Source organism: Barbus barbus, assembly GCF_936440315.1.
Source record: "Barbus barbus genome assembly, chromosome: 46".
Classification (NCBI taxonomy): Eukaryota; Metazoa; Chordata; class Actinopteri; order Cypriniformes; family Cyprinidae; genus Barbus; species Barbus barbus.
In genome coordinates, this window is record NC_136724.1 from 24,426,964 (window position 1) to 24,442,814 (window position 15,851).

Below are 15,851 nucleotides of genomic sequence, written 5' to 3' on the forward strand. Positions count from 1 at the left end.
TGTGTGAATGACTCTGAGTGTAGCATTAGGATGCATGCTGATGACTGACCGTCCTCATCGGTCAGCACGTGGAGCTCCTGGCTGTCTTTGACTCCCTCGCGGTTGTGCAGCAGCAGGCGGATGCTGACGTTGGTGTATGGAGGCAGGCTGCGGATGGTGTGCAGCGGCGCGGAGCTCAGAGTATCGTAGCACATCTCCTCACGCGTCTCCTCTTTGCCGTTGGCCATGTAGCGGTACTGCACCGTCAGATTGTAGCTGTAGCAGCGTGTCACGTTATATCCGAACGGCTCCCAGCGCACCGTCAACTGCTTGGATTTAATGTCGACGACCTGCAGCCGCCGAGGGCCGTGCATGGGATCTGAAACACAGCAGAACCACATGCACTGCGCTTAATAAAAGCATAGAAAACTTCAAATGCAAGAAAAACTATATTTTAAATGTCATGTTATTCTAAATGTCTTTGCACCAAAAAATGACCAAAATTCTAAATTAAATGAAAAAAACTAAATATATTGTCCACAATCATCTTCAAGGGCCGTGCACTGAATCTGCACAACACAAGAGAAATAGCATTGTAAACACATAAAAAACCTACGATATCAAAAACACTGTTTTATCAACTGTATTTAGTGTAAATGGGTCTGTACCATCTCTACTAGTTATTATAGTTAACTAAAACAATAAATCTAAATAAACAATACATGTTAAATGAAATCAATAAAAAAATTACAATTTTAGTTTCCGAGGCAACATTTCTCTCTCTTTTCTTTTTTTATTTTTTTTTTATTTGATGCACTAAATTAACAAGCAAAAAAACCTGAAATAAAAATTAATAAAGATTATATATAATACTAGTGTTCTAATCATTTTGGCCACCTCTGTGTATATATATATATATATATATATATATATATATATATATATATATATATATATATATATATATATATATATATATATATATATATATATATATATATAAACTAATTTTAACAGCATCTCAATGTTACTAAAAACTAAAATAACAGGTCTATTACAAGTCATTCTAAATTAAATTTTCATTTTAAATTAAATTGAATTAATCATATATTGATGTTCACTACTTTGATTCTTTGAGGGCTGAGCATGAGATCTGAAATACAGGGGAATTTTTCTTTTTTTCTTTATTTTAACACATATATATATTTATCTTGATTTTGGAGTCATATATGACCTGGAAATATTTTTGTGCAGTTCACCCAATTATGGATATTTTGACTATTGACTTTATTATATGTCTGTTGGGAAGCGTGATGCCGGTCTGTACATGCAGTATCTCCTCCAGACCGGCTTCATCTCTGATGAAAGCTCTGCTCCTCCGTTCCCTCAGGAGCAACACGATCAATTTCCATTCTGAGTTCAATCTGAGCAGCATTTCAGAGCAATTCAGCATTTCACACACATGGGCTGGCGATCCGAAGCCCCAGACAAGCAATCTGACGCTCCTGATGAGGAACAGGGAAGCTTAACCCGCTCCGTTCCCACAAAACTGTTTTTACAGAGACCTGAGCAATCGAGACGGACCGATTACACACAAAACTATTCATAGCAGGGTTTCTGCAGACCTTTCTAAGACCTTTCTATACGGTAAAAAATCATATGACCAACATGTGTTTTTACATTACTTTAACTCATCAAAATAAGTTAAGCAGTTTTGTTAACTTTATTTTATAAGTTGCACAAGGTTCAACTCCTTTTTAAGCAAGTTTAATGTAATTTAAGTTTAAATGACTTGTACTTAAATAAGGCAGCATTTTTTATATTTAAATTTGTCATCTCCTGTAAATGTATCTTGATTTAAGGATGTTTAGATATTTATGCTGGAAAACAAGACAAAAATACTGAGAAAGATGCAGTGCATGCAACATTTAATGCCACGACTTTATGCATTTAAGACTTTTTTAATGCTTTAAACTGCTCAAGGGTGAATTAAAACTTTAAGACCCTCAGAAAGCCTGTCACATGAAGCTGCGGACTCCAACCGTGTGTTTGCTTCCCAAAGGCCTGTTTTCTGACAAAACACGAGAAGCAGAAAGCAGAGCGCAGTCTGCGAGGGAAACAAAGCGCAGGCTGATCTTTATTCGGCGCGTGTGTGGCTGCAGATTAAAACACGGCTCTGGAAACACCTTTTAATCAGCAGCTTGTAAGAAACACTGGAGGTGAGAGTGGAACAGACCCGAGACGGGAAGCATTCATCATTCATTCGGCTCAAATCAAGCTCTTTGTGGAGCCTCTCAATTACTTCTCACTCAAACTCACGCTTAACGAGACAGAGACGGCATGTTAAACGCGTCCGCACTAATGTACAGTATTCAGCCGCTCCTGTAAAAACGGCTCGTTAAAGATGAACTGCCATCCGTTTTTCTGAAGGAGACAGATAGCGGTTCATCTTTAACAAGCTTGAGATAATAGGCATTATAATGTGAGACATCAGAGGAGTTTTGCACAAAGGATTCAGGAAGCAGCTTTGGACAATATGCTCACAATAATCCAATCACATGTGCAGAACCAGGCCAAGAGCACTATGGGACGGGTTTGAGGAATAATGAATATATAAAGGATGATGCTGGTTGATTCAGTGAGCTGGTCATTGTCACAGAATAAATATGGATATGATATATTAATTTGAGTATAAATTAAGGGAGTAGTTATTTGTATCCTCATTGTATATATATATATATATATATATATATATATATATATATATATATATATATATATATATATATATATATATATATATATATATATATATACACACACACATACAGTATTTAATAACTTATATATTAAAATAAAATACTTTATATAGCAAATATAATATATAATAATTTATATATGATATTTGTCATATATTTATCTATATATTATGTAAATATATTATATAAATAAATATACAACTTATATCATCTGAAATATATATGAGTCCAGGGTTATTATGGTTAACTAAGAATAAAATAAAATAAAAAATCATTTCTCATTTCATTTAGTTTGAACTGATGCACTAAAAATAACTAATACTAAAACTGAAATAAAAATGTATAAAAAAAAACTATATAGATTTTTAAAAAGAAACATAAAAATTTTTTTTTTTTTTTACTAAAATTAAAATTAAAAAATTAAAATTAAAATTAAAAACTAATTAAGAATTATTAATAAAAACTGTAGTGGTAATAAAATAAGTTTGGTATCTAGTATACGCAATTAGTAATAGCATAGTAAAGTAAAAGTATAGTAATAGTATAGTAAATAGTCATTTATTTATAAAAATTGTTACAAATCAAAATATTATAAATAATATAAACCCACACATATATATGAAAAGAAACTATAAATATATAATACAATTTATTTATTTCCAATGATATACGTTATATATTTATTTATATAATATATTTAGATATTTAAATTTTTTATTTGTAATGAAAAAAGTAATTAACTACAATTTAAGTGATTTAATTTATAATAAAAAATTTAAAATATAAATATTACATAAACATAATACACTCATTATTCAAAATAACTCCATTATCAAAGCTGCATGTCCATCACGTTCTTCAGCACCGACAGTCGAACGCTTTTAATTTGGACACACAATAAAAGTGTTTCCTGTGGCGACCGGATCCTGTTCCTTTGGAGTATGAATATGAAGGAAAGCATTGGCGAGAACAATCAGAGCACTTCAGAGCTGCGCTATTGAGAAATATATCCGGCTCAAAGAATAGCAAACTTTCAAAATGAGAGCTTGATATTCTGCAAAAAAGGAAACCCGTGATTTTCCCTTTCAGGTTGAGCTGAAGGAGTCATTGTGAAGCGGATGAGAAAGAGGACAGCGGTCTGTGATTGAGCGAAGTGCTGCCTTAACAGCGGAGGAGCGAAACCCTGCTGATCCTGAGAGAGAATAATGAGATCAGAGCTTCTTACAGGACGACTGCGGAGAAAGAAACTGACCAGAGACACCACGCCACTGAGAACGTCTGAGATAACAGAGGTTTACATGCAAAACCAGCAGATGTTTCTGAAGGAAGTCTCTTCTGCTCAACAAGGCTGCGTTTATTTGATCAGATTCAAATATAATATTAACAATTCACCATAAAGATAAAGGTGTTCTGTGAACTTTAAATATTATATTTTAATATTTGTATCCCTGCAGCACAGAAGCAGTCATCAGTAGCACAGGTATATTTATAGCAATAGACAACAATACATTGTATGGATCAAAATTATACATTTCTCTTTTATGCCAAAAATCATTAGGATATTAAGATCATGTTCCATGAAGATATTTAGTAAATGTCCTACTGTAAATATATCAAAACTTCATTTTTGATTAGTAATATGCATTGCTAAGAACTTCATTTGAACAACTTTAAAGGAGATTTTCTCAATATTTAGATTTTTTTGCACATGATCTTCAGAAATCATAATAATATACTGATTTGCTGCTCAGAAACATTTCTGATTATTATCAATGTTGAAAACAGTTGTGCTGCACAATATTGTATTTTTCAGGATTCACAGATGAATAGTAAGTTCAGAAGAACAGCATTTATTTGAAACAGAAATCGTTTGTGACATTATTAATGTCTTTATTGCCACTTTTGGTCAATTTAATGCATCCTTGATGAATAAAAGTATTAATTTCTTTATTTTTTTAATTAAAAATCTTGGTAACACTTTATTGTTGATAGTCCACTTTAGACATTCTGCTAACAGTAAGTAACTTTGTAACTACATGTCAACTAGCAGTCATTAGAGTATTAGTAGATTGTCTGCTTCATATCTTCTAACACTTTATTTTGATGGATCCACAACAGACAACATACTGACTATAAGAAACTTTGCATGAGTGTGTCAACTTATTCTACTAACCCTAAACCTAGCCTAACAGTCCACTCTGAGAGTTAGTAGACATGTAGTTGCAAATTAATGAGAATTAGTTGACATGTAGTTACAAAGTTACTTATAGTTAGTAGAATGTCTAAAGTGGACTATCAAAATGAAGTGTAACCAAAATCTTTCTTACCCCCAAAATATTGTGCAGCACAACTGTGTTCAAATGTTTGTTGAGCAGTAAATCAGTATATTATTATGATTTCTGAAGATCATGTGACACTGAAGACTGCAGTAATGATGCTGAAAATACAGCTGCAGATCACAGAAATAAATTACATTTTAACACATATTCATATAGAAAACAGATATTTAAATTGTAAAAATATTTCACAATTTTACTCTATTTTTGATCAAATAAATGCCGCCTTGGTGAACAGAAGAGACTCTTTTAGAAACACTGGTAGTTTACACACACACACACACACATTAGTATTACTGGTGGTGACTGACTAAACCAACAGCATTAATAAACTCTTGCCAGCTTTTAAAAATCAAATCAGACTGTTTCTCTGGGGTGTTTTGGAGAAAATACTGCAATTGAAAGTTTCTAATCACATGCGTGAGCTAAGGCTTGATATAAATAAGGGTCTAATCCTGCCCTAACAGCAGCTCAACCTCGCCGCTAGGAGTGAAGCAGCATTTCCATACAAACAGAGTCTCAAACGCCTCCGTAAATCTGCTGCACAACAAAAGCCTGTTTTACACACACTTCATCACACTTTACTCTCCCGCATCTCTGCAGAATCTTATAGAGGAAGGACGATGATTCAGAAAGTGGTGTGTTATTATATACTTTAGCTATAACTTTGCTTACAATCATGCATCATTGCTTAAACGGTTCCTCACAGATGCAGTCATTTCACTGTAAGGATGTGTGTGTGTGTGTGTGTGTGTGTGTGTGTTTAGCCGTCGACTCTCTCTGCCCTTCAAACTCCTCTTCCTCTGTTTTAACTCATTGATTACCTGTTGACATTCACTGAAAATACTATTAACAGACTATTGATTAACCCGAGCAGAGAGGAAAAGTCCAGCAGACAAAGCACTCTTATTTACACACACTATCTGCTGCGAGTGAGTGTGTGAGTGTGTGTGTGTGTGTGTGTGTGTGTGTGTGAGTGTGTGTGTGTGTGTATGCTGATAAAGTGACACCAGCCGAGAGTTCTTGCGTTTCACTCGACACTATAAACAAAATGACCCCCAGTAATGAAACTGCAGTGAGAGAGATAAGAAACACACACACACACACACACACACACACACACACACACACACACACACACACACACACTGAAGTGAGCAGTCTGCACTCTTTTAATATGCTCATCTCACAGGTTATGTTCACAATAACAGACCATATACTACTCAACTTTAATAAATAGTATTAATATATTAATAAATAATAATAAATAATATTTATATATTTATATGTTCATCAAATGTTAAATTATTTTTAATGTTAACCATTTATAAATATATAGCTAAATAATGACTTTAATAAATAAATATTATTATACATAACATTGCATTATATAAATAATAACATATTAATTTTTATGTATGTGTGTGTGTATAATGTATTAATTTATATATAAATATAAATAATATTCATATAAATTAATGAATATTAATAAAATATAAAATTATACAAAAATATTATATACACACACACACAACATGTTATACTTATATCTGTATTAATATTTAATATATAAATTAAATTATGTACTATATTATTAAAAAGTAATATGAAAGTATGTCATACTTAACATTAAGCGCAAATATATAAATAGAAATATATAAATAATAGGATCTATATGTATACAAATAAGTGCTCTAAATATTTCATATTGTAAAAAAAGTTCATATTCAAAGATCTTAAATATTTCAGTTTCATGATCTTTTACATTCACACACACACACACACACACACAGACATATATATATTAAATTCCTAATATTAAGAGTGATGTGACTAGCACTTCCATTCATTCTCACATATGAGCTGCTGTGATTTCCATAGGTCAGTCTTCCTGCCGCTGGCCTCTAAACACTCTCCATTCTCTCTCAGTTTAAGCCAGTAACTATCTAAAGCTGCTTCAGGACGTCCCTTCATATTTAAACACTAGTCTTTCTCCATGACCCCTCTGACCTTTGACCTCCTGCTCAATGGCTCTGCTTAAACACCTATATATCTGAAGTAGAGAAGGAGTTTAAGGGTGAAAGGTCAAGGTGGAGCCTTGGATGGATTTGCCGCAGCGATGCAGCCATAATCTCTGAAACGCTGACAGGAACACTGCCGCTTTTATTCCCAAATCCAACACTGCGCTCAAAAATAACAGCCTCTGAATTTGAACCGGAGATAGATGAGCAGATCCTAATAAAACACAGAGTATGCGGTCAGTTCTGCAGCTTTCCCCATCACCAGAGCACTTCAGGTGTGTGTGTGTGTGTGTGAGTGTGTGTGTGTGTGCATGTTTATGTGGTTTATGAGGACACAAATGTGTATAATGATTATACAATTAGGTATTACAATATGAAGGTGGTTTATGAGGACACTGCCTATGTCCCCGTAATTCAAAAGGTTTAAAAAACATACTAAATGGTGTTTTTTTGAAAATCTAAAAATGCACAAAGTCTCCTGTGAGGGCTAAGTTTAGGTGTAGGGTTGGTGTAGGGCAATAGCACACACAGTTTGTTCAGTATAAAAACCATTACGCCTATGGAGAGTCCCCATAAACCACAAAAACCAACATGTGTGTGTGTGTGAGCTGTGTGTGTGTGAGTGTGTGTGTGAGTGTGTGTGTGTGTTTCATTGCTATTCCCTGTACTCATTTCATTCCCATGAGTCCTGTGTTCAAATCATTCTAATTGACATTTAGATGTCAACTATCAGAGCCCAGCGCAGGCTTGACATTTAAATAAGGCCGGCGTTATCATTGTCACATTATGAGTGCGCCGGTCATTACATTCTGCTCACGCTCACCAAAACACGCATGTAAACTATATGTTATATCATCATCATCATCATATCTCTGAGCGGCTGAGAGCGCGGGATGATGAAGGCCGGATGGAGGAGAGAAAAAAAGCATTAGTCCTGCATGAAGGGGAACAAATTGACCGTAGCTGGAGAGAAACGCTTCTCCCTCTGGACACAAATCATCGTGTTATCAGCTTCTGCTGCAGACGCGCTGCTCCGGATCAAGCAACAACGCCTGCTTCAGGTTTCTCCTTCAATAATGAATAAAACATATGTTTCTTCTTTGTGAGAAGAAATCCTGTCTAATATACACACACTATTGTCTGAAAGTGAGAAAGAGTGTCTTCTGCTCAATAAGGCTGCATTTCATTGATCAAAAATACAGGGAAAAGTGTGAGAAATTATTGCAAATTAAAATAGATGTTGTCTGTGTGAATGTATAGTAAAATGTCATTTTTGGTGCGATGCAAAGCTGAATTTTCAGCTGTCAATTAATGCATTCCTGCTCATTCCCCGTCCTCCAAAAAAAAAGAAAAAAAAAAAGAAAACAAAAACTTGCTGGCTACAAATTGTATATTTTATTTATTAATTATAGGCTTAAATTTGAAAAAATACATTTAAACAAATTAGCATTGTAATGTAACTGTAAAAAGTTAAAACTGATGCAGAATCATTATGAAATAATCAGCTCATTATTATATTCAAGGTTTTGGTTCAGAAATCTAAACAAAATGCAAGAGACATGATAAATTACAAATTCAATGCTAATTAATAGACAGAAAAACAGTAAAAGTAGAGTTAACCATTGTGTGTCTCATGCATTTTTGAACAAATTGGTTGAATAAATGATTCAATGATTCACTCATAAAGACAGTCAGTTATTTTATTCCTGGATCAATTAGTGAATTGAATAAATAATTAAAATGACTCGCTTATAAAGACTTAAAGACAGTAACCAGCAGAAAGAATCAATGTAAAATCTTCACATTATATATTGCTGGGTTATATATCAATGTTGCTGATAATAAAAAATATTAATATTATGCTAATTTCATTTATTTAAATGTTTTAGTAAAAAAAAAAAGTCTGCATGTAAATGTTGTTTACGACGATGTATTGTTATACTGTTGTGCATAAATAAATAAAAAATAATAATAATTAAATATAAAAAATAAATAGCTCATTAAGGGGAAAACTGAAAACATGATTATTTGAAGCAGATTTTGTGCTGTATTTTTCTTCTTAAAACCTTCTCAAGCACCGCTCATTTTGGCATGGAGACATAAATGACATCCAAAATAAAAAGGTAGCTGCTCATGAGTCTTTCTGACTAGATACATAATCAACATATGTCACCCTGGAGCACAAAACCAGTCTTAAGGGTCAATTTTTGCAGATAATCAGATAATAATAATCAGATCGCATAAATCAGTGGAAAATGAATAGAAATGATTCTGTCTGAAAAAATATGAACGTGCAAATACATCAATATTTCTCAATGTATGCGCGTCTTTGGAATATGAGACCTCAGTGAAGCTATGGTTACACAAATAATGTGACTGAATGCGTGTGGATATTCTATATGAAATATCACACATACAGATTTATTATTTTGTACTCGACATCAATTAATAAATTACTGTCACATCAACAGAGTTGTATCAAAACAGTGGTTGAATATGGAAGCTAGAGCCTTTAATGTTTCTAATGAAGCACAGTTTGTCCAGATCAAGTAAGAGTGTGAAACAATAAAATCTGAGCCGTGTTTGTGTGATTCCTGAGTCCGGTGAGGAAACTCTACGTAAAAACAAGGGACTAAAGGAAGTCAATCTGAGAGTGAATATCAAACGCAGCGAGAGTGTTTCATGTGTGCGTGTGCATTGTTTGTGAAAGGATTTCTGCGATATCAACAGAGAGGTCTGCGTAACGCTGCTGCTTTCATCCGCTTCAAAGCGCTTTCATACGCAATAATGACAGCTTCTGAAAACCCACAATCAAAACTCAATCACTCTACCCAGAGTGCATTTCTCTCGGCCTCGTCTCAATGCCGCCTGACTCGCTTCCAGCTCGTTAGATGATGATGTCATCGCCTGAGAGACCTTCATTAGCGTCAGCAACTACCGGATCAGATCAACAACATCAGCAGGACACGACCACAGCCTTCGTTATACACACTCTACAAGTCAGCATATTTTTATATATATTCTATATAATATAATATAATTATTCAGCCTGAGTAAATAGTAACAGAATTAAAATTTGGGGATTTTAATTTAATATTTATAATATATAATACTTAATATTTGATTATATTTATAAAACTGTTATATTCATAATAATAATAAAATGAATAATTTTGTAAATATAATAAAATTAATACAATTTAGATTTTAATTTTTTATTCAGGGTGGGTATATAAAAACAATATATTTGTGTATAATTAGCACTACTTATAATTATTTAATATTTACAGTAAAATAAATATAATATTATAAATTTAATAAAATAAATATAATCAAGGGTGAGTAAATTATGACAGATTTTGTGTTATATATATTAATATTTATAATTTAATACATGTAATGTAACAATGTAATAAATGCAATAAAACAGACACAATATAATATAAATTAATATAACTATTTATTCAGTATGTGCAATTGATCATTTCTTTATTTAATATTTATAATATATAATAATATTTATAATTATTTAACATTTATAATAAAATAAATATAAAAACATTAAGAATATAATAAAATAAATCTAATTAAATTAAGCGTAAATTAAGACAGAATGTTTTTATATATATATATAAAAACACATATTAATTCATATTTATGAGTAAATGAAGACAGAATTTGGAGAACTTTGACAGTTCAGTTGGGATTGAAAGGTTTTCCAGGAAGTGATCAGAGTTACAGCAGGACTTTAGCTGTTCTCCAGCACATGTTCGTCTGTGAATCTGCCCGAGGCGCCGGCGCTTTCCACAGGGAGAGGAAGCAAGGACTCCAGAGTAATGCCCTACTTCAGGGATAAAAGCCAGGTTTACTCTATTTAACGCGCTCTCATGTAACATGAATTATAACGAGCTGCTCAAATATGCAGGTCCATGCGCTCTGAAAACACACGCTGATCGTGTTTGATTCACTGCAGCTCCTGGAAGAACGTCCTGAAGAGCAGGGAACGAAGGCTCTCCTAAAGTAAACCTTACTATCAGAAGGCATAATAAAAGTCCTGTGGATAATACTGCTTCACAACCTCAAGCTACAAGAAAACAAAACCCTCACAAAACAACACACACACACACACACACACACACACACACAGCCTGAACTCCTAATATCACATCACACTGCGCTGCTAGTAAACCTGGTTAAAGATCAAAACTAAAACCTTTGAAACCTGAATCCAAAGAATAAAACATAATCTCCACTAGAATACCCTAAACGAACCCTGAGCATCAGGTTTGACCACAAATACAAGTATTAAATATTAAACATCACAAACATTAAAATTGACTTTAATCATAACTTTAAGGCTATAATTTATTTATTGCATTTTCTTGTCGATTTTTGGTGAACATTCTGTAGAATTTTGCAGATTTAATTGAACATTATTCAATTAAATCAGATTAAACTAAAATGTGTTAACCAGTTATATTACTGCTGATGAAAACTAAAACAAACACTAAACAAGTACATTAACTGAAACAAAACAACTAATAACTGGAAAAACTGAAATTAAAATAAATCATAGCTCAAACTAACTAAAGTACAATAAAAACAGACAAAAAAAAGATATATATACACGCATTTTTTACAAGTTTTCATATTTTATAACCTACATTTATTAAAAATTTAAAAAAGGCAGTGATATTCTAGTTAACTAAAACTAAAACCATAAAAAATTGAAATAAAACAAACTTCAACCGAATAAAATAAAATAAAATAACTAAATAAAATACTAAACTTTTTTCTCTCATTTTCATCTAGTTTAACCTGATGTACTAAAATAGACTAAAACTGAAATTTCATAAAACTGAAAATGTATAAAAGCTATATAGACATATATATATATATAAAAAAATAATAATAAAAATTACCAAAACAAAAAACACAACAAAATAACTCAAATAAAAACAGAAAATATAAAAATAAAATGAGTACAAAATATTAAAATATTACAAAAAACTAAATTAAATTAAATAATTAAATAAGAAACCAAAATCAAACCGACATGATCACTAAACGACATGACGACAGACTCATCTGCATCATCGACTGACATCCAGCACAAAACATTAACTAGTTAGAGTTTTTCTCTCTGTTTATGGTGTCTGGGTGTTTTGGTCAGGATACAGTCAGAAGTGCAGGAGATGAGTCTGTCAGCCGCTAACAGTCACGCAGGAGAAAGAACAGGAAATGACATCATCTGCTCAACAGGCCAGTGAGATCAGACACCGAGAGACAAGGAATTACCATAGAAATGATGCTTCAGGCTGAAAACTGAGCAGAACGCAGAGTCAATTAATCTCTACTGGATTAATGAACTGCAGAGCGGATCTGACACCAGCAGAAATCAATTATGAGAAACAAGAAAACACGTCAACTTTCACAATCTTTTCCATTCATGCATTTGAATTGCATTTATATTTCCATCTAGTTAGATTACACTGTTTTAACATGAACAACATAATAAATAATAATAAACTTAATGTGATGTGTATTAGTCACGCTTAGTTTATTATTAACTATTTGCATCCATTTGATTTTACTTAAATCTCATTTCAAAATTCATTTAATTAAATCACTTAGAATCAGCATAAATCTCCTCATTGTGAAAACAATAATAATTACAATAATTCAGTTAAACAGTTTTGAAATATAATATGGCTAGCTGTGGAACAAGCATTATTCAATTAGGTAAAATGTAAGAGATTGAAATGAACTGGACTTATTGATGATCAATTTATAAATATGTAAATCAGGTTATTTTGTATTTAAAACGCATTCGGTTTATTAGTACAATTAAAGAAATCTGACCCGTTTTAATTTTTCTGGATTCTGTTATTTAAAAAAATTATACATAAATATATACATATATACATTAGTAATCAAAAAGCATAAATTAACTGAAATCATGAAACTTACACAATTTAACATCAATTTATTGCAAGTTTTTTTTTTAACTAACTTTTTTTTAGGAGCCTATGAAATGTTTTATTTTTCTCATATTATTTGTTTTGTATTAAAACTTTCTAGATTTAAAAAAAATATATGGTTTAATTCAATTTTATTAAAACATGTCTAATCAATTGAATTCATACAATATTAACAATAGAATAATTTCTTACGTTTTGTACAATAATAGCCTTATTAAATGTTTAACAGTAAGAGCGCTAGTAAATATTTCTTTTGTTTTTTTTGAGAAATTCTGTATTGTCTGTTTCAGTATTTCTGGATTTATGATTTAACAAATTTATCATCAAAAAAATAAAAACAAAATAAATTACAATTAATCTTTCAAAATCCAATCATAAGAAAACTTTGGGGCAATTGTTTTCATTCCTGTATGACTGACAAAATATGCATCACATTAAGTTTATTATTGATTTATGTTAAAACTGTGTAATCCGAATCAATTTTATGCAATTCAAATACACCAGCTGAATAAATATTAATATTTAATACAGTATGAACAATAAACTGATACTGAATGCAGTCTAAATGAGCTGGAATTGATGGCACAAGTTCTCATTTATGGATAAAGCGTGAGGAACTGATTGAAGTAAACCTCGTGTAAATGGAGTGATTTATGATGTAATATGGCGTTTCTTCTCCTCTCTTCCTCTTTGTTCATGTTCTCTTTCCTCTTCTCTTTACACGTCTGATTTCACGCTCTGAGTGGCCCTCAACTCTTACATTACAGATCATTTATTTATACATCACCTAAATTATAGAGGAAGTCCATATATATTATACTCTGCTCAAATGATTTTTTGAGGTTGTAAATAAAACAAAGATTACTGGAGTATGTTTACAAGAAAGCACTTTTTTTTTTCTTTTTTGCTTCAGAATTTAACATTTCAATGTGTTACCTACTGTTTCTTAGTAATTTTATACCGGATGGCCGGATGGACGGACGGACGGATGGATGGAAGTTAAAGTTATTTTAACATTATACACCAATAAATTATTAATTTATTACTTAATTTGTTACTTTTTATCTACCTCAGTAATCAAAATAATTTGCATTTGCAATTTCTCCCCAAAAATAATATTTTATTAGCATCTGTATCTGGTTATGACTGTCAGGTAGTGTAGAAATTGGGCACATTAATATAGAATATGAAATTTTCCCCATTTGACTTTGTAATGTTACCATCAGAAGCTGAAGAAAGTGAGCAGCTTTGTGCTGTTTTAGTGTTTTTGAGTCACACAGAGGTGAAAGTCACTGTGTCTGTGTGTGTGTGTGTGTGTGTGTGTGTGTGTGTGTGTGTGTGTGTGTGTGTGTGTGTCTGTGTGTGTGTGTGTGTGTGTGTGTGTGTGTGATGGAGGAGCTGTCAGACGTGCGTCTCCTCTCTTCTTTCTGTCTCTCTGAGCGCCGGATTGGTTCTCTGCTCCTCTGCGCTCCGCTTCTCCCAACAGGAAAATTAAACACGTTGATCCCGCTGGAAATGAAAAACTAAATCTCTCCCAGGCCCGACGGTACGGAGCTCAAAAACACTCTTGAAAGTCACCTTCAGCACGACACGAGTCCTTACTGCAAGAAAAATGATCGCGGTGGAGGAAGAGGAAGGAGTCGCAGCACTTATCAGTACAGTACAGGAGATCACAGAGCATACTGTAACGTGTTCAGAGTGCTAATACACACCACACCACACCAGACCAGTTTTAAACTATATACAATTTACATTATATATATAAATTTGCCATATATTATATTTAGACTTTTTGATGTATTTTTAGCATATCGACAACTTTTAATTTTTTTCCAGTAATAATGATACAACAGCACACTTTTATTTAATAACTGATTTATTTTTTATTTACTTTTATAATATAGATAATTTCCTTTTTTTCTATTTTTTCAGTAATGAGACAACAGCATTTATTTATTTAGAAATTAATTTCATTTTTTAACTTTACTTTAATAAATGAATTAATTAATAATTAACCCCCCCCCAAATAATATAAAACATAAAAAATAACTTGATGAGTGATGATTTAATAACTGATTTAATTTATATTAAACATTTTTACTAATCTATATTAATTAAAATGAATAATTTCTCCTCCAAATAATATTAAAATATACCTTTTGAAAATAAATGTAAAAAGATTATTACAGTTATGTAAAATGTGTCATACATACATTTATAATAATCTGAATAATTTCTTTGCCAAATGATACATATATATTTTTTTAATCACTTTGAAGTAGTAAATTATTATGAGTGATGAATAAATAATAGATTTTTTAGCTAATCTATATTAATTGACACTAAATAATATAAAAAATTTAATTTTGGGGGATTTTTTTTAAATGATCATAATTGTATAAAATATGAATATATGACTCCCATTTTATATAACTGTGATCATTTTAAAATGCATGCATATATACGAGACAAAAATTATATAACAATTATTATAACTTTTTCAAAGTAGTGTTTCTCTGTCGCTCAGATTGTGCAGCTGCTGTAACTCATCTCATCTGTGGTACAGTAAATCTGAGAGGAACTGTGTTTGTTTGAGGGAGAGCCGCAGCGGACGGTCATTAGAGAAGAGTCTGGAGTCCTGTCTGTCACACTCCAGCGCTGTGGGATCCGTCAGAATTCGTCAATTACAGCGTCGTGTTCGCACGCTCCACTAGCCAAGAGCTTCTGATGCACGAGTCCAGAGAGAAAATCTGACTGTCATCGTCTTTCTGTTCT

At 32.1% G+C, this 15,851-nt stretch overlaps 1 protein-coding gene across 14 annotated transcripts in view; it reads right to left on the minus strand.

Moving 5' to 3' along the window:
- Positions 1 to 15,851, minus strand: part of LOC306865161 (receptor-type tyrosine-protein phosphatase mu-like) — a 235,032-nt gene that overhangs the window by 109,061 nt on the left and 110,120 nt on the right. For all 14 annotated transcript variants that reach the window (XM_079409588.1, XM_079409585.1, XM_079409584.1 and 11 more), the window contains exon 8: positions 50 to 358. In XM_079409588.1, the coding sequence (XP_079265714.1) occupies positions 50 to 358 (309 nt within the window). The remainder of the gene's footprint in view (positions 1 to 49; positions 359 to 15,851) is intronic.